General features: G+C 40.2%; 1 protein-coding gene across 2 annotated transcripts in view; it reads left to right on the top strand.

Annotated features, from left to right (window-relative positions):
* Nucleotides 1-22,237, top strand: part of BRINP1 (BMP/retinoic acid inducible neural specific 1) — a 181,837-nt gene extending 159,600 nt beyond the window's left edge. For both annotated transcript variants that reach the window (XM_043984251.1, XM_043984250.1), the window contains one exon: nucleotides 20,601-22,237. In XM_043984251.1, coding sequence (XP_043840186.1) covers nucleotides 20,601-21,741 — 1,141 coding nt within the window. In that variant the 3' untranslated portion in view covers nucleotides 21,742-22,237. The remainder of the gene's footprint in view (nucleotides 1-20,600) is intronic.
* Nucleotides 22,238-22,885: the final 648 nt, after the last annotated feature.

The raw sequence follows: 22,885 nt of genomic DNA, 5'->3' as shown, positions 1-22,885 counted from the left end.
TTAGAGGAGAGGGAGAGAGGAGGGATCATAGACTATCAGAGCTGGGAGGCACCTGAAGAATCCTCTGGTCTGCTTTCCTCATTCTTAAGCTCGTAGAGGTGATGTGATACACCCACGTTTGCAAAGCTAGTTAGCAGTAGATCACAAACTTGAACTCAATGCTCTTTTCATTACTAAAGCATGCTGAAGCCTTTAGGGACAGGCAGTCAACAGAAAATGCTGCTCATGAAGGATAGGTTTCATTTGGACTCCAAGCAATTGTATGAAGTCATGGGGAGCTTGAGTTTGGTGCCAAGAGAGAAAAAGAAATAATACTCGCTTGGCAATCCTTTTTTTTTTTTTTTTTTTTTTGCTCATTTATGGAACCTGGGAACTTGCCTGGCTGTCTCTAAGGAGGCTACCCCTTGCTGGGGGCTCCTTGGGAAAAGTCAGGAGTCCTGAGGTCTTATCTTGGCTCTGCCACTAAATGGCTGTTTGAAAATGTTCCTGGTCAGGCAGCAAGGTGGTACAGTGGATAAAGCACCAGCCCTAGACTCAGGAGGACCTGAGTTCAAATCCAGCCTCAGATACTTGACACTTACTAGCTGTGTGACCCTGGGCAAGTCACTTAATCTTCAATGCCCTGAAAAAAAAAAGAAAGAAAGAAAGAAAGAAAATGTCCCTGGTACTTCTACTCTCTGGGCCTCATTTTCATATGTTTTCCATTTTAAAGTCCTTTCCAGTTCTACCTTTATGCTGATTTGTAGCTAGTTAACCCTGTAAAGGAAGGGGGTAGCTAGGTGTCACAGTGGATAAAGCACCAGCCCTGGACTCAGGAGGACCTGAGTTCAAATCCAGCCTCAGACACTTGATACTTACTAGTTGTGTGACCCTGAGCAAGTCACTTAACCGTTATTGCCCTGCCCCCCCCAAAAAAAAATACAATCACACTGTAAAGGAGACATGGGTAGTTGGAGTTAATTAACAATAGGTCCAGTTCCCTCTAGAACATATAATGACACTAGGGAAGTGGTTGCTGATTCCAGCAAGGGCTTCGCAGTGGGGTTAAGCTCTACCTTGGTGCTGTTGTTAGCTGCTTTCTGAAGAAGGGCTCTAAAGATTTAATGAGCATTTCTCATGAAGGTAAGGAGCTTCTCTGCTATTAAGAGGTGACAGCTACCGGTGCTGACACTGGAAACCTTTCACTGGCCCTGCTGGCTGAGCAAGTTAGCATTTGCAAATGAACTGCTCTTTTTTTCTTCCCCACATCAATTTGATGCCCTTGCTGAAGCCTGTGAGAAATCAAGCCGGCTGGCCAGGTGCTGTTTGCACCACCAAAGAGTAAGCGGGTGTCTCCAGGTTTGTCATTTAGTTCCTGAAGTTAGCTGAGCTATTTACAGCTCTTTAAAAAGATACTTACATGTAGCAGAAAGAGCATTGATCTCAGAGTCAGAAGGCCTGAGTTCTAGGCCAGGCCCTGTCGCTGAATAGACAAGTGACCTTGGACAAAACATTCCCCCTTCCTGGGCTTCTGTTTCTCCAATAAAACAAGAGGGTTGAACTTCATGTAATCTAACATTTAGTAAACTTTTTCCCCAACTGGGGATACAAGGAACGAACCCTTGAATCATTTGAGAAAAATTAAATTCAGTAATTTAATTTGTTCCGTGAAATATAGACAAGAGTCAGAAGTGTTTCTTTAAGGACAATTATCTGTCATTTTAAGAATTTAATCAATCAACAGGCATTTATGTACGAGGTACTCGGCAAGGTGCTGAGGATGCCAAGACAAAATTAAAATAATCTGCAGAGACTCAAGGATGTTCATTCCACTGATACTCATCCATTTCATTTAATATACCCCCATTGAGCACATACTATGTGCCAGGTGCTATAATACATGCTGGATCTACAGAGATAAATACTAAACAGCCCTACCCCTCGAAGAATTTACTTTTTCTTAGTGGGAAACATATACACTGATAAGAAAATAGAAATGAATACAAAATAATTATTAAAAAATTTCTGAGGGGAAGGGCACTAAGAAGGTGATCAGAGAAAAATTCCTAGAGAAAGTGGTCAGACTTGAACAGAAACTATGAAGGAAGCCAGTAATTCTAGGAACAGAAGTCAGGAGGAAGTAAATTACAGACATGGTAGATAGCCTGTGCCAAGACACAGAGATGGCAAGGAAACGGGAAGGGAATAAACATTATACAGAACATACTAGGATCTGGACTAAGTACTTTTTTGTTTTGTTTTGTTTTGGTTTTTTGGTGAGGCAATTGGGCTTAAGTGACTTGCCCAGGGTCACACAGCCAGTAAGTGTTAAGTGTCTGAGGCCGCATTTGAAATCAGGTCCTCCTGACTCCAGGGCCAGTGCTCTATCCACTGCGCCACCTAGCTGCCCCTGGACTAAGTACTTTTTATAAATATTATCTCATCTGATCCTCACAACAATCCTCCAAAGTAGGTGCTATTATTATTCTCATTTTTTCAGTTGAGGTAACTAAGGCAAACACAGATTATACGACTTGTCCAAGGTCACATAATTTGTAAGTTTCTAAGGCCAGATTTGAACTCGGGTTCTCATGACTCCATTCTATCCCACATTCTATCTAGTACCACCTCTCTGCCTCTGGGAGATGGAATATTTTTGTGAATAACAGCGAGAAGGGCAGTTTGGATGTACAACATGGTAATGGATAAGACAGAGAGTGATATATAATAAGACTGGAAAGTAGGTTGGATCCAGGTTGTGAAGAGTTTCAAATGATAGCTAGAGGAGTTTGTATTTGATTCTGGAGCTTTCATGGAATGAGGAGGTAAATAAAATAGTCAGGCCAGGCTTTAGGTTAAAAAAAAAAACACTTTTGCAGCTTTGCATATAGATAGGACTTGAGACAGGGACATCTACTAGGAGGCTAAGGCAATGTCCCAGGTGAGAGGTGGTGAGCAAACACTGGAGCTAAGATGGTACCCCTGGGAATAAAGGGAAGAGGAAAAGAGCAAACATTTTAGAGTACCTACTATGTTTCAGGCACTGTGCCAAGTGAGTCCTTTAAAATTATTATCTCATTTGGTCCTCACAATAACCCTACAATGTAGGTAGTTATTATCCCCATTTTACAGGTAAGGAAATTGAGGTAAACAGGTGACTCATCCAAAGTCATCCATCCAGTTAGTGTCTGAATCCAGATTGAAACTCAGGTCTTCCTGATTTCAGACCCAATGATCTGTCCTCTGTGCCATCTAGTTGCCCTAGAGAAAAGAGAGTGAATTATAGAGATGTCAGAGAGGTAAAATTTTCATGACTTGGAAGTTGATTCAGTATATGGGATGAGGGAAAATGAGGATAATTCAAGTTGAAAACCTGGGCAACTGGGAAGATGATGAGACAGATGCAGTCCATCACCAAGGCTGTATCTGAAGCCCTCCCAGATTATGTTCCACTGACATAGTATTTGAGAACCTACTTAGTACTCCCATAATAAGGTAAAGCATTGGATGAAGAATTTGCATGAAGAATATATTGTTTAGTAGCTAACATTTATATAGTACTTACTATGTGTCAAACATTACAATTATTATGTCATTTGCGCCACATAACAATCCTGTGAGGTAGGTTCTATTATTATTACCATTTTTCATATGAGGAAACTGAGGCAAAATGAGGTTAAGTGACTTGCCCAGGTTCACACAGCTAGTAAGTATATGAAGTCAGATTTGAACTTAGGTCTTACTAACTCTAAGTTCAGCACTCTATCCACTGTACTCCTACCCACCATGGAGAAAAAGGGAAGAATGGTAGAGTTGTTGTGGAGGTATATATTAATATATTAGAGCTAGAAAGAAGCATAGAGCAAAGACTATAGAATGAAATAGCTAGAATGGACCTTGGAATGTAAAATATTTATTAGAATGGGTAAGTATTTTGGAACAGAATCTTAGACCATAGAACATTAGTGTTAATACTGGAAAAAACTGAGAAACATCTTATTCAAATGGGTTTCATCTTACCAGTAAAAATTATGGCCCAAAGTGAATACTTGCCCAAGGTCACACAGTCAGGGCTAGAATCCAGGACTTCTGACTCTCCATCCAGCATACTCTCTAATGCACTATTCTTTGTCCCCAATTCACTAATGCTCTACCAGGGCAAAACAAGCCAGATGCTATGAGCTTTCACATACAACTCCCTATTGTCATAATTATGACACTTTTTAGATGACTCTGGTCCTTTTTTTGTTTTGTGTCAGGAACCCATCCTCTTAATGATACTGTAGGCATTATAAAGGCACATATGGCACTAGCAATGTTCAGACAAAAAAAAATCTTCAGGTTAAGAGTAACTTCTTAAATAAATGGAAGTTAATGTTGAAAGAATTTCCAGTTCCTTAGTCATATGCTGCCTTCCTATTGCTCCTAATTTGGCCTTCTAGGGCCACCCTGAACAAAACTGATGATATGTGTTCTATGGTAGCCCTTCACATATTTAGAGATAGAATTCTTCCCCTTTTCTTTTCTGGGGAAATATTACTAGTTTCTTGAAAGATTCTCAAATATGACTTCAAGTCTCCTCAGCATCTTGATTGCCCTCCTCTAGGTATGCTTTAGTGTCTTAAAAATGTTTTGTTTTGTTTTTCCCTAAAGTGTGATGCCCAGAACTAGATGCCATTGAATACCACAAAAGGTTTGATAAGGCTTTTTGTAATGAATAAAAGACTGGGGCCTCTGGGAGGATTACTCCACTTCTACTACTAATGGAAGTTTTGTCTTTGACCTGAACTCATAATTATGTACCTTAACCCATGCCTTGCCTATCTAGATTATTTTAAAATAGATTTTTATTGATATATTTTGGGTTTAAATCACCAAAATGTTCCCTGTATTCCTCTCACTCCAGTCTCCCAGAGAATCATCATTTATAACAAAGAATTCTTGGGGCAACTAGGTGGTGCAGTAGATAGAGCACCAGCCCTGGAGTCAGGAGGACCTGAGTTCAAATCTGGTCTCAGACCCGTGACACTTACTAGCTGTGTGACCCTGGGCAAGTCACTTAACCCCAATTGCCTCACCAAAAAAAACAATTTAAAAACCAACAAAGAATTCTTTTAAAAAGAAGGAAGGAGGGAAAGAAGGAGAGAAGGGAAAAAGGAAGGAAGGGAAAAAGAACAGCAAAATTTACCAATATATTTTAAAAAATCTAACATAGTAAAGAATGTTCCACATCCATCGACACCCTTACTACCCCACTCTCTCCACTCTTTAATGGAGAAAGGAGAGGGAGGTGGTTTCTCATAATCTCCTCTTTGGGGCCAAGGCCAAACTTTTTCATCTTCAATTGTTTTGCTCTTCTTCTTTTCATTTAGATTATTAGTTATTATGTATCTTTTCCTGATTCTGCTTACTTTGCTTTTTATCAGTTCATATAAATCTTTCCATGCTTCCATGTATTTATCATGTTTGTTTTTTACCTACCTGGCTTCTTGCCTCTCTTTCCTATTTTTCACTTCCAATAACAATACCCTCCTTTACTACTTTTTGTCTGAGACTGCCAGTATCTGTCTACAGATTTATGTATCTTCTGGTAAAACAAACAATTATTTTGATACAGATTTCCATACCATATTTTCTTAAAGCAATGCCTGCCTGTGCTCACTATAGTTTTCTGATAGTTCTCATAAAAAATAACTGAGTTTGTTTTTATTTTTATTAGATTTTTATTTATATAGAGCTTTTAGGTTTGCAAAGTTCTTTCCTCATTATAATGCTGTGAAAATTCTGCAAGTATTATTATGCCCGTTTTATGTATGAGGCACCTGAGGCTATGAGAGAGAAAGTGATTATCCCAGAGTCATACAGCAAGTAGAAGTTCAATCTGGGATATGAACCCTGGTCTCCTGACTATAAGCCCAGAATTCCTTCTACTGTATCACATTGGCCCTTTTATCGGTTCTTGATGGGCAGAACTCTTTTGTTAAGGCCCTTCATAAGTCCTCTGTAGTCTGCCCACCTCCCTACCATAGTAGATTCAGCTGGCCCTGGCCCTCAAACTAAAGAATCTAGATGACTATGACCTATAATTAACCCTCAGTATGTATTAAATGCTCCCCTTAACTATATTTTGTACTTCAGATGAATAACATCAAGTTCTGGTGTACACTCCATCAGTTACATAAGCCTACACATCACTCCTCCAAGCATATGGCATCAAAACTCTTGGCTAATGGGGGGTTCTTAGCATCCCTTTTCTATTTATGGATAAAAACATGCCAGTGAGGCAGGAAGCCACATTCACCCAGAAGTACCTAGTCTTAGGGGCAGAGAACTGAGGTATTTTTTTTAGTGATGAGCCAACATTTTGTTAGGCATATTTCCATTTCGACTTCTATTTGTCATTCTGCATTTATACCAAGTGGGTCAATTGATTCACTTGACTAATGTAAGTAAAACAGGAACATATATATATATATATATATATATATATATATGTATATATATGTATATATATGTATATATATGTATATATGTGTGTGTGTGTATATATATGCATATATACACACACACATATATATATACATATATGCATATGTATTTTTCATTTTACATACATATACACACATATAAGCCTATCCATGTATGTATGTACATGTGTGTATGTGTATATATACATATATGTGTGTATGTGTGTGTGTATGTATATATATATATATATATATTGTTGTTTGTCCTTCATCCTTAAATAGGACCATTACATCAGAAGGTGATGTCATGACTTGCAGTGAATTGGATTTCAGTGAGGGTGGGCTGTGCAAAGTCATCAGCCTCACTCTGTACTCCAGAGCCATCTGGGTCCAGTGGCAAGATTTTCAGCAAGACAACTAGAGATAGCCACAGATATTTGAGGCAATTGGGATTAAGTGACTTGCCCAAGGTCACATGGCTAGTAAGTGTCAAATGTCTGAGGTCAGATTTGAATTCAGGTCCTCCTGACTCCAGGGCCAGTGCTCTATCCACTGAGTCACAGGTTGCATGGGAAGTATCATCTGAATTGGGTCTTGAAAGTTAATCTATGGAATAACTTCAGCAGATATAAATAGGGTGGAGAGCCCATTCCGGGAATGGAACGGAGTGGTTTAAGCAAAGGGGCAGAGACATGAAAGACCTTTACTTTATTTGGCTTTTAAAGATCTTCCCAATGTGGCCCCAGCCTACCTTTCCAGGTTTATTATACATTAGTCTCCTTTCCATGTTCTATGTTCATACAAATTGTCCTACTTTTGTTTAATGCCATTCTACACATTCTATCTGCTTTTTCAGGGAGTGTCTCTTTTGCCTCAAACCACCTAGCTTCCTTCAAGGATCAGCTCAGGTGCTATTACTGTGAGCCTTAATAAGGTCCCCAGGGGATAATGCCACAGGGCCCCAACTTCCACCCCCACCCCAGAAACTCAATTTGTATTCATTTTGTATTTACTTAATGTTTCCTTTGATAGAATGTAATATCCTTGATGTCAGGCATTATTTTGCTTTTATCTTTTTATTACCAGGACTTAGCATAGTACCTGTCATGTAGAAGGGATTAAATTATTAAAATTAGGACAGATGACATTTTCCTAGTGGAAAATATGCTAAGAGCCAGGAGACCAGGTTTTAAATCCTGACTACCACTCATTTACTTTTTGTGACCTGGGCAATTCACTTCTGTAAGACTTCCACTTGCTTTTGCTAACTTGGCCCTGTGAGTGAATTAATTAATAATAATAATAATAGTTGTTGTTATTATAAATAATAACAATAAATGGGGAAGCTAGGTGGCACAGTAGTGCTGGGCCCAGAGTAAGAAAGACTCATCTGGGGGCAGCTAGGTGGTGCAGTAGATAAAGCACTGGCCTTGGATTCAGAAGGACCTGAGTTCATTTCCAGCCTCAGACACTTGACACTAACTGTGTGACCCCGGACAAGTCACTTATCCCTCACTGCCCTGCAAAAAACAAAACAAAAAAACAAAACAAAGAAAGACTCATCTTCCTGAGTTCAAATCTGGCCTCAGATACTTATTAGCTGTTTCACCCTGGACAAGTCACTTAACCTTGTTACCTTCAGTTTCCTCATCAGCAAAATAAGCTGGAGAGGAAATTTCAAACCATTCCAGTATCATTTTTCCTCTATGGAGCCTTCTTTGATTTTTCTCAGTCACTAATGACTTTCTGAGGGCAGCTAGGTAACACAGTGAATAGAGTGCCAGGCCTGGACTCTGAAAGACTAATCTTCATGAGTTCAAATCTGGCCTCAGACACTTCTTAGCTGTGTGACCCTAGGCAAGTCACTCAACCCTGTTTGTTTGTTTCCTCATCTGTAAATTGAGCTGGAGAAGGAAATGGCAATCTACTCCAGTATCTCTGCCAAGAAAGCCCCAGATGGAGTTATGAAGAGTCAGACGTTACTAAAAAACAACTAAACTTAAAAATGATAAATATTATTATATAATAATGTCAAATTAAATAAATTATACATAAAAATATTATACATGATAATTATTGTGCAATTGCATTACTTTTAATTATAGCTACATTATTTAACTATAATTATACAATAACCACTATTGTAAATATGTTATACAATAAAATCCTCCTCTGATGCTACATCATGTCTTGGTAAATGGCCCTGGGTTCTCTAAGCCTATGTCGTTAGGGCACCAAGTCTTATAGATTCTATGAAGTTGGAAAGGTTTCATATATAGGAGCAATGATGGACTTCTGTGATGTGAGAACTAACCTGGCCATTTTAAGGGAGACAATGTTGTCTAGTTGACAGAGCACTGAATTTGGAATCAGGAAGTCCTTTAGGTCCTCAGACACATTAGCTATGTGTCCCTGGAAAAGTCACATATCCTTTCTGAATCTGTTTCTTCTTCTGTAAATGAAGATAATACTCTTTGTAGCATTTACTTCACAGAGTTATTTGGGGGTCACATGAAATAATGACTGTGAAGCCCTTTGGAAACGTTAAGACCCCATATAAGTTTTGGTTGCTATTAAGTTCGGAGGCAAATATCAGCAGGGTGGTTATAAATGATGGATATATGTGGCCACAGTAACTTTCAAAGAAAAAAAAAATCTACCAAATCAGATAGGGCAGGATCTGCACTACCTTCCAAGGAATTCCCCTTCACTCTGAGAAAGTTGTGATTATTAGGAAGGTTTTTGTTGTTGTTTGTTTTCCTGCTCTTCTGTGACTTTTACCAACTGCTCTTTGTTCTGCCCTCTGGCACTGAGCAGAATACTGCCACTCCCTCTTCCATATGACAGACAGTCCTTCAGATCCTTGAAGACAGTTATTTCCTTCTCTTCTCCAGGCTAAATGTCCCTTGTCCCTTCCATTGATCCTCATATGGTACAGTTTTAGATGCCCTCCTCTTTTCCCTCCTCTCATCACCCTCCAGCCTGTCGATGTCCTTTCTAACAGGGTTACAATTCTGTACAGAATATGTTTTGTATTCATCAAGGTTTCCCATCACAGAAGTTAGCATTTCAGTTGAAAATCTATCTTTTATCTCCCTATGGCTTGTATGAATGAATGGAAGGAATCTGTATTACTTTTCAAAAACCTCAAGAGCTCCTTTCCAAAGTGAAACTCTTTTCCTTTCCTTTTGCCTATGATATTGCCTTTGTCTTTCCTCGGCTTCTTGCCCTCTCCTCCAACTCCCACCTCTGATATTCCTTTATTCCCTTTTCAAGTCTCTTTTCTCATAGCTACTGGATGATTGCTCTGTCATTTTCATTAAATGTTTTCTCTGAGAGCAGTGTAGCCCAACACTGAGAAAACACAGGAGTCCAGTCCTACCAGGGCTTCTGTAGCATATATCCTCAAGGAATCCTTTTTCTGAAATGAGGGTTTATATCTTGAATGCTCCCTTATTTCTCAGACTTTCTTTGCTTCATTTCAAATTTAACAACCAAAGGAAACCTAAAAGCCTTAGTCCCAAAACAACAATTGATTTTTTTTATTCATTAAGGGGGTTTATGTGGAAAATACATGGAAAATTTGGAAGGTTCTCAATAATTATTGCCTGGGTTCTAGAATGGGATTCGGAATACAAAAGCAATCAGAGAATCAGAATATTAACGCTCAGAGACTTCATGATACAGAATTTTACAACATACAGAATTGAATGTTGTAATTGAAAGATGAATCAGAACATAGTCTGAGTTGGAAGAGACATTTGCACATGAAATTATTGAACATAGAGTATTTGAGTTGGAATTCACTTTAAAACCTAGAATGCCAGTGTTGGAACTTAGAATATGGAAGGGATCTTAGAATGTTAGAACATAGAACATCAACTTTGAGATCTGGAGGGTCTCTTTAGCAATCTTACCTAACCAACTCGTTTAACATAGGAGGCTCAGGGAGGTGACAAGATAAAAATTGAAGGTCACATAATTCATTAGTAAATTTTAGACTTTACAGAAAATATAGTCTGACTGAAGAAACATGGCTAACAGACCTCAAACAAAACCACAATACATCTGAAGCATAAAATAAATGGTATGAACAACACCCAACTTTGAGTACTAGAGTCCAAATTAGGATTGTGTGGTCTGGGGACTTTGCTTAGAGAATGAGAAGTAAGGGGATAGTATAGGTGAGCTGAAGGTAGGATATAGAGGATTTTATTTACTTTCCAATTTTTAGTTTAACCATGTAAAATGCAAATTTAGTTCTACTCTCACTGAAATAACCCAGGTCCTGTGATAAATTGCAGCTATTCAAAAGAGAGGTTTAACACCTTCCCTTGGGCAAGCTACTTTCCTCTCTGGATCTCAGTTTTCTCAGATATAAAACATGCAATTTGGACTGGAAAGTATGTTTTGTTACATCCAGCTTTAATATCCTATGTTCTAAGGCCTATTTTGGTGCTGATTTCATATGATTCTGGAGTCTTTCAAATCCAGGTAAGGCTCTCTTTCCTTAATGATGCAGAAAGTTCTGGAAAGCATAGATATGCCAAATGATCAAGCACAACTTCTTTTGCATCATGAGTTGGATTGCAGTCCCTATGTCAAGTCAAGTCAAGAAGCATTTATTAAATACTTACTACATTGTAGGTATTGTGTTAAGCCTTGGACATTACAATTAGAAGCAGAAAGATAGTCCCTACCCCTCCACTCAAATGGAGGAAGACAACATGTAAAAAGGAGATGAAAAGTTGTAGGGAATTTGGTAGGGGAAGGGAGAGAAGAGGTGAAGGGGGCATTGGTCAGAAAGTCCACAAAAGTCAAGATTGTAGCTGGGAGAGGAACAAAGACACAGCTGGCCTGAGCCTCCTCCTTAAAATGGAGGTTATGGAAGGAACCAACCAATCAGAGTGAGAGGCCACAGGGGTGGAAGGTATGAAGGATAAGGAAGTTTCTGGAGCCTTGTAGAGAAAGGCCAGGAGAGTTCGGAGTACAGCCTAGAGAGGAATGAGGACCTGGCTGGCCTGGGCCTCCTCTTTAAACACCTTTACCAACAGGTGGTATATCTTCCCTCCCATCCCAGATGAGTTCACCAGGGTTTTTCAGGGTTAAATGCAATGAAGTCAGCTAATCCCACTGCTCATTTATGGCCTCTCAGCTGGGCAGCTCCCATTCTCCTGTCTGATTGCTGCCACTCAGGGAGAGCAGCCACTTTGAAAATGCCAGCCCCAGGAGCTCTCTACCTCTTCCTGCCCTTCAGCCCCATCCATGAGAGGCTTTTGACTCTGTCTCTTGTCTCTATCAAGTTCAGACCCTGAGTGGAACTACCGGATAGAACGTGAGCCTGGAGCTGCAGCTGATAAACTACGTCAGCAGCCTCTCCCAGGCACAAGCCGGAATAATTGTGTGAATCAGTCCCATCTTTCTCCTCAATTAAGGCCTTGACTTCCTGATTTTAAAGAAACACATACAACTTTTCATCCAGGGAGAAGGAAACTCTTGCCTGTAGTTGTTTAGCTGTTCTCTGGTTTGATGTCCTTGGTTCTCCTCTCTGTGCAACTTTGTGCCTCTTTCCTGTCCTTTTCTTCTTTTTCCTTCCTGCTTTTTCTTCCCCTCCTCAGCTGTGAGGAGCACTGTCTGAAGTTGTCTCCCAGAAATTCCTAACACTACCAACTATTCTTTTTTATGACCTTTGCATTTTGCTAATAGTGTAACTTGCAGTTTAGAATTTATCTTTGTGAGGGAACCATGGGAATATGCAATTGTAGAGAAAACATTAGGATCAGAAGATTTAGAGCTAAAAAGGTAGTAAAAGCCATTTTACAGATAAGGTTGTTGAGGCCCAGAGAATTGAATTAACTTGACTAAAGTTGCACAGGTGATCTCTCTGACAGCAGAGCTAGTATTCAAACCCAGCAATTCTGACCCCAAATCCAGTTCTCTTTCCAGTCTCAGAAATGGAAGGACTCCTCGCAAGGTGGGGTAAGATAAGCACCTTTTCTTTTTAGGTGGTACAGTGAATAGAGTACTAGATTTGTAGTCAGGAACACTCATCTTCCTGAGTTCAAATCCAGCCTCAGATACTTACTAGCTTTGTGACCCTAGGCAAATCACTTAACCCTTTTTGCCTCAGTTTCCTCATCTGTAAAGTCAGCTGAGGAAGGAAATGATAAGCCACTCCAATATTTTTGCCAAGAAAATTCCAAATAGGGTCAAGAAGAGTCAGAGATGACTGAAAGCAACTGGAAAACAACAACAACAAAGGCTAAGCAGTAGATTGGAAATCAGACAGCATGGGATCTAGTTCTAGCAGAGCCTTAACTAGAGTAGAGCGGTGGGTAGTTTCACCCAAGGCATTGGAATTTAGAAAGCATTGACAATAATAATAATCTTCAGTAGTAAAGATACAACTGAGCTCAACACCTGGTTAGCAAGAATAAGTAGTTAAAACCCATGAAGTTATATCTCCTTACCTGCCTTGGCTCCTTCAAATTCCTACTCCTATATCCAAGCCTGCCTGGCTCCTCCCCAATTTGGTGACTTCCTCAACAGCAATTTCTATGTATCCTAGAGTCTTTCTTCTAGTAGATTGTGTATCCCAGCTCCCTCCATCTTTCATAATAGAATTTGTCTTTAAAATTTTTGATTTGAGGGCAGATATTTTGCTGTTTGCCTCAGACACACAACATCCTAGTTTAAGTCTGTCCCCAACCTGCTCTGCAAACCAACTTTCTCTGTTATTAGCCTTAGGTTCTTCTTCTTCTTCTTCTTCTTCTTCTTCTTCTTCTTCTTCTTCTTCTTCTTCTTCTTCTTCTCCTTCTTCTTCTTCTTCTTCTTCTTCTTCTTCTTCTTCTTCTTCCTTCTTCTTCCTTCTTCTTCCTTCTTCTTCCTTCTTCTTCCTTCTTCTTCCTTCTTCCTTCTTCCTTCTTCCACATTCCCACAGAACTTTCCTTTCAATTGCCCTGGTCAGGTACATAATCTAAGCATGCATTTCCATTTTCCCAATGAAGGAATTGTGGCTCAGAAAAATGGGTCCCCAAGCTAATAAGGGCTTAAGTCAAGACTCCAACATGGATCTTCTGATTTAAAGTGCAGTAGCCTTTCTTCTATAATTCACAGTCCTTTCCAAAGTATAAAAGAGAGTAAGGAAAAAGGACCTCCAGGGTCCCCCTTGAGTTCTAACATTCTGTGATCTAGTCTAAGCACATTATTTTACAGATGAGAAAACTTGGGTCCAAAGAAGGGAAGTGATTCACCCAAGGTCACAAAGTAAAGTGACTGTAGAGAGTGACTGTCTTCTAAAGATGGACAATTAAAGGCATGAAATATTTGCTGTGAAGCATAATAATGAGCAAAGAGTGAGTCTAATGTCCAGCTATGATTCATAATGCCACATCCATAATCCAAGACTCCTTTTAGTCGAGCTCAAAATATTTTGCAGACCTTGGCTTATTCATCTTTTACCAGTGTATCTCCAAAACAAACAAATAAATAAATAATGTAAAATAGAATTCTGTGTATCATCCAAAAGCTAAAAATTACCATTTGTCTTCCATCCTGCCCTATACTCTAAGGAGTAACCATTTTATAGAGTTTCAGGGAATTAATCAGGCTCTCATTATAGTGTCAAAGAAATGCCAACAAAGGAGCCAGAAGATAAATATAGGAATAATTCAGAACAAGGGCTTCAGTTTTAAACTCTCCATCCTTTCTACTTTTAAAATCCACACCCAGTTAACAAATGGGAGTTATGGATTTGTTTTCTGTTTTGTCTCTATCTCCTTTCCTATTCACCCAACCCTGACTCTCTGGCTGTATATTTGTATGATCTTCCCCAAAATGCCACCAGCTCTGTTCTGTACTTTCATAGGCAAAGCCGCCAATTAAAATCAGCAGGGTGTTTGGTGTGAATTAGGGCTCTCAGGCTGGACTGCTGGAGTGGAGTGGGTGGTTCTGAAGGTTGGGGGGAGTGGGTTGTGCTCAGGCAATGGCACCCTGGGGCTGAGCCTCTGTCTTCTGAAAGAGAAACTGTCACTCAGGTCCTTGGCCAGCTCTGGAGAGGGGGGTATGAATTCCAACTGATTCCCCCTAAGCCCTCTACACCCTCAGTTGGGATTCTATGGGCAACTGAAGGGAATGGAAAGAGTCCTAGAATGTGATGCAGAATGACTGGTTCCAGTCTTAACTCTATGTAAACCCAGAGTTACCTATCTGTGCCTCATCTTCCTCTAAAAACGAAGGTGTTGAAGTAGATCACCCAGTCTCTGAGTTCTGGATCTATGATTCTAGGATCTAGTAAGCCAGCTCTACTGTTTTAACATTTATGCATTTCCTGGCATCCCCAATGCTTAGCAGAATGCCTAGAACCTAGTAAGTGCTTAATAAATGCTTGTTCACTATCTGTATCCTAAAGATTCTGTCATCTCTGACAGTCTATGTTATAAAGTCCTTTCTAAATCCAGTATTCTATGTTCTGTGTTCTAATATTCTATGTTCTAAGGTTTCCTCCAGCTCAAGACATTTTATGATTTCTATTGTATTTTGTTCATCATTTTGTTACTTATTTATTCAATCATTTATTTGTCTGTTTATTTTGTTGCTTGAATAGGGTTAAAGAGTTTAGAAAGTAGGCAATCATGCCATTTTCATGGAGGAGCTGAACTTCTACCAGAGCATGCTTTCTGATCAAGAATTGAAAGGGAGTGGGGGGGGGGGGCGGGGAAGATGGTGGTGTAGAGAGTGGGGGTGGGGTGGGGTGAGCAGCACAGATTTAGAAAGGAACAGAGAGATTCTCTCCCTCCCTTCCTCTTTCCTTCCCCTTAGTACATCATGTCCCTCTTTCTAGTCAATACGTATTGAAATCTAGGGGTAAAGAAAGCTAAGTTATTTGGTTGTACTGGAGTTAAGAGTTTGCCAAAAATGGAAGGCACGTTAGGTCTCCAGGGAGGGAAAAAACGCATCTTCAAAAACGTTCCTTGCCTTAAGCCAAATGCCTTGCAGTAGGGCTGTGTCAGCCCTTTCTCAGACCCTTTCCAGTAGTGCTGTCCTATTAAGCAGGCCTCTCCTGTTCCCAGGGCTGAGGCAGCCTGTCACTTGCTAGCCTGGGAGCGGTTATTTATAGAATTCAGTCCCTCCTTCCCATGCTCCCTAGCCTCGCCTCTCTACTTGCGGCTAGCTCCAATTATCTATGAATGGGGGAGAGAGAACCTGGCAGGTCTGGAACAGCAAGCACTGTGTAATGGTCCCTTCACACTCTCAAACTTTCAGTGTTTTTTCCATTTTTTTTTTCCAATTTTACTCTTCCTTTCCTGTACTCCCAACTGATGGCCTCTTCCATTCTTTCATCCATCCTCTACCCCCTTTCCACACTGCTGGACTACTCTTCTTACAACACTTTGGTTAATCAGATGTTTAAACCTATATGAGATTTCTTGGTGAATTGCATTTTTTGGTTCACTGAAAGTGAACCTAAAAACTGTTTCAATTTACCCCTTGATATTGATAGTATTTCTCCATTTCCCTGCCTTAGGAAGGGTTCTCATTCCAGTTAAGACAGATTCTACTTCTGTTGCTGTTAAAAGCTATGTGACCTTACACAAGTCAGTTCTGAAATATGACCCTCAGTTTCTTCATCTGCAAAAGAGATCATCTCTAAAGTCCTATTTGACCTAATAGTCTTTGTCCTAAGTTCATATAGAGTTTGAACATTCCATGTCTAAGCAGTTTACAGTCCCTTAGGGTGCTAAACTCCCATGTTCTTTGTCTTAAGGGACCTTAGGACATGTGTTCCAGATATATTATATTCTATGGTCCCAATATACTTATCTAGTATTTTATGTTCTAACATTTTGTGTTCTAAGGTATAAGTTCTTATTAGATGGTCTATGTTCTAAGGCGCCTGCTAGTTCTGCTATATTGTTTGAAGATTGTTTCAGTTTTAACATTCTATGTAGCAAGGCCCCCCTTTTTTTTCCAAGTTAAAAGGGCTATTTAAAAGGGTTATCTAAAAGGGCTTTAACATTTTAAGACTCTAACTTTATCATGCTGACTGTAACTAAAGGCATCTTGTTGAAATTAGTGGTCACGGCCCTGAGTGGGATATAGGTGTGGGAGGTTGAGATGAATGTATACCAAATCCAAGTTATTCCCTAGAAGTAGATTTAAAATAAGTAAATAATTTTAAATCCTTAATGTGACCTTTATCTCTTAATCTTCAAAATCCAAGGCAGAAAAAGAATATAGGCCTGAGAGTCAGGAGATCTGAGAGCTAGCTATGGCCATGGAAAAACTCTTCTCTTTTAATTGGAGCAAATCACTTCTAATCCTGTTTCCTCATATTTAAGAAGCTGTGTGGGGGTTAGGGGTGGGGGGAGGTTGGGTTAAATTAGCCACAAGAGCCTTCAAAGCTCTGCTAATTTACATTCCCAATTTTATGTTCTAAGGCAGTAGAGTCAAACTCAAATAGAAACAGATTTTAGTGGGCTTCATACTGACCAAGAAAACCACAAGTTTACTTTATCTATGTTGTGTTGCATTTTTATTTATTTTGTTAAACACTTTGCTAAGCATTTTAATCTGGTTCAGGCTACATTGCTTTAAGATGCACTAATTTGACAGCTTTGTAAAGGACTTTTGTTCTCTCACTTGAGGTTAATCATGGATTTACTAGATTTCCTCATCCATATCTTCTCCCCTCCCCTTGTTCCAGAGGATTTAGAGTCAGAAGACCTGAATTTGAATCCCAGCTTTGCTACTTATAAGTTATGTATGTAACCTTGCAGAAGTCATCTCCCATTTTTTTCTGTGACCTCATCTCTAAAATGAGGGAGTTAGAAAACATATCTCTTCCAGTTTCAAATCCTATGAGCTAATGATCATATTACAATGTCACTTTTCAATTTATGTATCACAGAATCATAGAATTTCAGAGTTGGAAGGGACCCCAAAGATCACCTAGTTTTTCCCCTTTCCACCCTCATGGTATTTTTCTGCTTTTTTTTCTAGGTTATATTACTTTTTTTTTCTTCTTCCTCTGTCTCTTATCACCTCTTCCATTTTCTTCTCTCATCTCACTCTTCCTTTTTTGCCATCCTTTTCCTCCATTTTCTTTCTCTTTCCTCCATGTTTTCCTGTTTCCCTTTGCCTCCAGCAGTACTACCCCCCCCATCCCTACACATTGTCCCATTTCTAAGCCCCCTTGCTGTTCTTCATTGCTGTATCATTAATGTGCTCTTTGATACAGCTCACAGCCTAATGATTATTCTGAGGTCAGCCTATGCAGGTGCCATGAATTTCACTAATCCAACTCAGAGAGCCTCTGTCCATAATCGCCCCTCCTGTTCTACAGGGTCTGAATCCTAATTTGCTATTAGCCACGTCTGCTGCTGCTATATTCCCAGGGCCTTTATTTTGTTTTTTTCTTTTTTTTTTTTAAATTTTGTGCACAGCTCTGAACTGCTCGGAGGAGTCTGAGAATTTGTCACAATGAAGTATCTATTCTGAGGGTGGGGGTAGGGGCCTCAGGTTTTACAAAGAGTTCCAATGATTGGCAATGAGAAAGGGGGCGCTATCAGGGCAGTGGAATATTTGTTGATTGGAAAAGGCACCCTCTAAATGAACAATTGTGCTGAGAGCTTTAAGAGGGGGTGAAAGCCACGTGTGGTCCATTTAAAAGAGAGTCTATGTGGGGATTTTCATTCAGTGGTATGAAGGGGGTCACAGAATTGCCAGAGTTTGAAGGGATCATAGAAGTCATACAAATCTAAAAGCTCATATTTAAGTAGTGTTTGGGGATCACAGAGTGCTTTACATCCATCATCTTATTAGTTTCTCCCTAATAATCATGTAAGGTATGCAATATAAGCATTTTTATCTGCATTTCACAGATAAGAAAATTAAGGCTCAAGAAAGTTACATAACATTTTCCACATCATGTAGCTAGTAAGTGGCAAGATCAGAACCTGAAACCAGGTCTACTGACTCTAATACCTACAGTCTTCTTTCCTTCCTCCTTCCCTCCCTGCCTCCTTCCCTCCCTCCCCTCCTTCCTTCTCTCTTTCTCATTTCCTTTTTCTTCTTTCTTTCTTATTCTTCCTTCTCTTCCTTTTTTTCATCTTTCCTTCCTTCCTTTCTTTTCTTCTTTCTTTGTAGTCCTAATTTTATAGCTACCCGAAACAGGCCCAGAAAGTGAGAGAAACCTACCAAAGTTCAGAAAGCTCATCAATGCATTGGCTGAAACCCAAGTCTCCTGTCTCCTAATCTAGGGATAGTTCCATTCTTCACTCAGCATGGCCACTTAGTGGAGAGGTTGCTTCAGTTAAAAAAATAGTGGACTCATATCTTGTACTTAGCAAAGGATGCCGATTTTAAGGTCCCCACTGTATAGCTGCTTATTATTCTGCCTGTTTCCCTGAATATGGTTTCTCTTCTATCCTGCTTGCTTTGATAGGATTGCCTTCACAAATCCCAGGTTCTAGGAGTCAGGGAAGGGAGAAACTTAAGCTAATTTTAAAAGCAGATAGGGGGCAGCTAGATGGCACAGTGGTTAAAGCGCCGGCCCTGGATTCAGGAGTACCTGAGTTCAAATCCGGCCTCAGACACTTGACACTTACTAGCTGTGTGACCCTGGGCAAGTCACTTAACCCCCATTGCCTGCAAAAAAAAAAAAAAAAAGCAGATAGAAGCAACTTCCTGGTTATGTTTACTATGGCCAAATGGCAAAGATGACAATAATCCTAATATTCAATTCAACTAAAATATATATTGAACAGTTACTGTGTATGAAACACTGTGGTGGGTATGTAAAGAAAGGCAGAGGGGGCAGCTAGGTGGCACAGTAGATAGAGCACCAGCCCTGGAGTCAGGAGGACCTGAGTTCAAATCTGACCTCAGACACTTAACACTTACTAGCTGTGTGACCCTGGCCAAGTCACTTAACCCCAACTGCCTCACTAAAAAAAAAAAAAAAAATGGCAGAGATAAATAGAAAGAAAACACAGTCTCTGCTTTCAGGGAACTTCAAATCTAGCTTATTTATAACTCATAACTATAATTAAATTGTGTGTTTATTTAACACAAATTGGAGTTTAATAAATATCAACCTATAATACAAAATACAATATAGATATGTTATAAATCTTTTTTTTCTTTCTTTCTTTTGGGGGTGGGGTGGGGTAATGAGGGTTAAATGACTTGCCCAGGGTCACACAGCTAGTAAAGTGTCAAGTGTGTGAATTCAAATTTGAACTCAGGTCCTCATGAATCCAAAGCCAGTGCTTTATCCACTGCACCACCTAGCTGCCCCACTAAAAGATAAATATGTAAGAGAGGTACAAGGGATGTAATAAGATAGTTCTCAGAAGTGAAATACTACTTCAGCGTGTGTGTGTGTGTGTGTGTGTGTGTGTGTGTGTGTGTGTTATGAACAAGGATGATTTTTGTGGAAGCTTTACTTGGTTGATTCTTAAAAGGTATGGATAGGACCTTGAACAAACCACTTCACTCTCTTTAGGTCAAAGGATTTAAGGCTGAAAAGGACCCTTTGGGTTCTCTTAACCCAATAGATTTTTCGAAATAAACAATAATTTTGTGGAGGTAGGGGTAGGAGAGGGATACTGTACTATGAGATGGAAAGTAATTCACCCAGAGTTGCACATCCATTAAATGGTAGGACTGGGATTCAAACCCAGACAGGTCCCTTAACTTCAAATCCAGTCCTCTTTCCCCTGAAGCCTCTTGGTTCTTCTCTCTCTCTCTCTCTCTCTCTCTCTCTCTCTCTCTCTCTCTCTCTCTCTCTCTCTCTCTCGCTTTTGTTCTTGCTCTCTCACTCTCTTGTTCTCCTTTTTCTTTTTTCTCTTTCTGCATCTAAAATGGGAGTCAATTATTTCTAATATCCTTTCTAGGACCAATGTTCTCTGTTAATAACATTTTATGTTTTCAAGCCTCACACATTTCTGTCATTTCATAGTCTATAGTCCCTGGAAGCTCTGACCAGGTTAATTTCCTTAAAGAAACAGGAAATTGAGTGTCAAGGTTTCAATAGTAGTCTTGCACATGGTCCTGGATTTATTTTCCAGGTTAGATGCTACTCCCATCCTGACCCCCCACAATTTATTGAAAGGTGGCTGATTTTCTTTCTTTTTTTTCCTCTCTCGGCAGGACTATACAGCAGTGGCTTACTAGGGTCCAGTCCCTGCTTTACTGCAATGAGAATGGGTTCTGGGGGACCTTTTTGGAAAGTCAGCGAAGTTGTGTATGCCATGGTAGTACCAGCCTATGCCAGAGGCCCATCCCCTGCATCATTGGGGGCAACAATAGCTGTGCCATGTGTAGCCTGGCCAACATCTCACTCTGTGGCTCCTGCAACAAAGGCTACAAGCTCTATAGGGGTCGCTGTGAGCCCCAGAATGTGGATTCAGAGCGCAGCGAGCAGTTTATCAGCTTCGAGACAGACCTGGATTTCCAGGATCTTGAGCTAAAGTATCTGCTGCAGAAGATGGACTCGCGTCTTTATGTCCACACCACCTTCATCAGCAATGAGATCCGCCTCGACACCTTCTTTGACCCCCGGTGGCGTAAGCGGATGTCCCTTACCCTCAAGAGCAACAGAAATCGCATGGACTTCATCCATATGGTTATTGGTATCTCCATGCGTATCTGTCAGATGCGTAATAGCAGTCTGGACCCCATGTTCTTTGTCTATGTCAACCCCTTCAGTGGGAGTCACTCTGAAGGCTGGAACATGCCCTTTGGGGAATTTGGGTACCCACGCTGGGAGAAAATTCGTCTCCAGAATGGTCAGTGCTACAACTGGACTCTGTTGCTGGGCAACCGGTGGAAAACATTTTTCGAGACTGTTCATATCTACCTACGCAGCCGGACCCGGCTGCCTTCCCTACTGCGCAATGAGACTGGACAGGGACCAGTGGACCTGTCTGACCCCTCCAAGAGGCAGTTCTACATCAAAATCTCTGACGTGCAGGTGTTTGGCTACAGCCTACGGTTTAATGCCGACCTCCTTCGCAGTGCAGTGCAACAGGTCAACCAATCCTACACACAAGGTGGGCAGTTCTACTCCTCATCCTCTGTGATGCTGCTGCTGCTAGATATCCGGGACCGAATTAATAGACTGGCGCCCCCCGTGGCCCCAGGGAAACCCCAATTGGATTTGTTCTCCTGTATGCTGAAGCATCGCCTGAAACTGACCAACAGTGAGATCATTCGTGTGAACCATGCACTGGATCTCTACAATACTGAGATCCTTAAACAATCGGACCAAATGACAGCCAAACTCTGTTAACCCTAGGGACTTCTTGCCAGGGACTGATCCTTTTGCTGTATAAAAACAACAGAACAAAACAAAACCTAAACAAACAAAAAATCACCACCCACAAAACAAAACAAAAACAAATACAAAAAGCTAAAAAAAATTTGTAAAATGTAATTAATATTCAAAGAAAGGAGAAAATTCTTCATTTGTTGGAAAACTAAACCATTCTAGCAACTGTATAAAACTGTTGGGCATGTTTGTTATTTCTATAATCCGTCATAAAAGAAGGGTCACACCTTTCTCTCGAGCTGTGAAGGTGTTGCTTGGTAGGCTTCAGGGGCTGCATTAAGGGGGTAGAGGAGGGAACATGAACACAATGAATTGTAAAGATCTCTGCTGTGCAGGTGCTAAGATTACAAAAAGAAAGAGCTATATGTAATGTAAGAAAAAAAAAAAAACACTGCCACTTTTCCTTGTGGGAGGAAATAGGCAAAGATAAAGAAGAGATTTCTTCAGTTGAGATGTCTATCCTCTTCATGCTCATTTTCTTGTGGGGACCTGGCATGTCACCCTGAAGGTGGGAGAGTGCGAGCTGAGGGCAGATTGTTCATTCAGCCTGGGAAAAAGCCCAGACCAGCAGAAAGGAAGGTTCCGCGGGGAAGGGGTTTGGTTGGTGAATCTGCATGTTTCTCTCTCTCATGCTGGGTAAAATAAATCCTTTCTGCTTTGGGCTAGCACTTTAGGGGCACTGATTAGTAGAGAGCCAGAGAGTTAAAGAATTGTATGGTCTGGATTTGCTTCTTTGAAAAAATAAATATGCCAAGAAAACTTTACTTACAAACCCTCCCATGAGCTTCCAAAGAAAAGGATTAAAAAAAAGAAAGATAAGAAAAGAAATAGCATTCACCACATCACAAACAAACCCTTGCAAGTACAAATCAGTGATCCAAATGGAAAGCACTAAGAATATCAAAGGGAAAGAGCAGGGAGATATAGATACTGATGTGAAACTGCATGGTATCATGGAAAGAACTCTAGATTTGGAATCCAGATCTGGGTTCTAAACCTGGCTCTAATATATTCTAACTATATGACCTTGGAGTTTTTATTTCTTTTTATTTCTTTGAGTTTTAATTTCCTCATTTATAAAAAAGAGAGTATTGACTCAAATGGT

This window comes from Dromiciops gliroides, chromosome 2 (genome assembly GCF_019393635.1).
Source record: "Dromiciops gliroides isolate mDroGli1 chromosome 2, mDroGli1.pri, whole genome shotgun sequence".
Classification (NCBI taxonomy): domain Eukaryota; kingdom Metazoa; phylum Chordata; class Mammalia; order Microbiotheria; family Microbiotheriidae; genus Dromiciops; species Dromiciops gliroides.
The sequence above is the reverse complement of the archived record's forward strand: the minus strand, read 5'-3'. Positions and strand labels throughout refer to the sequence as shown.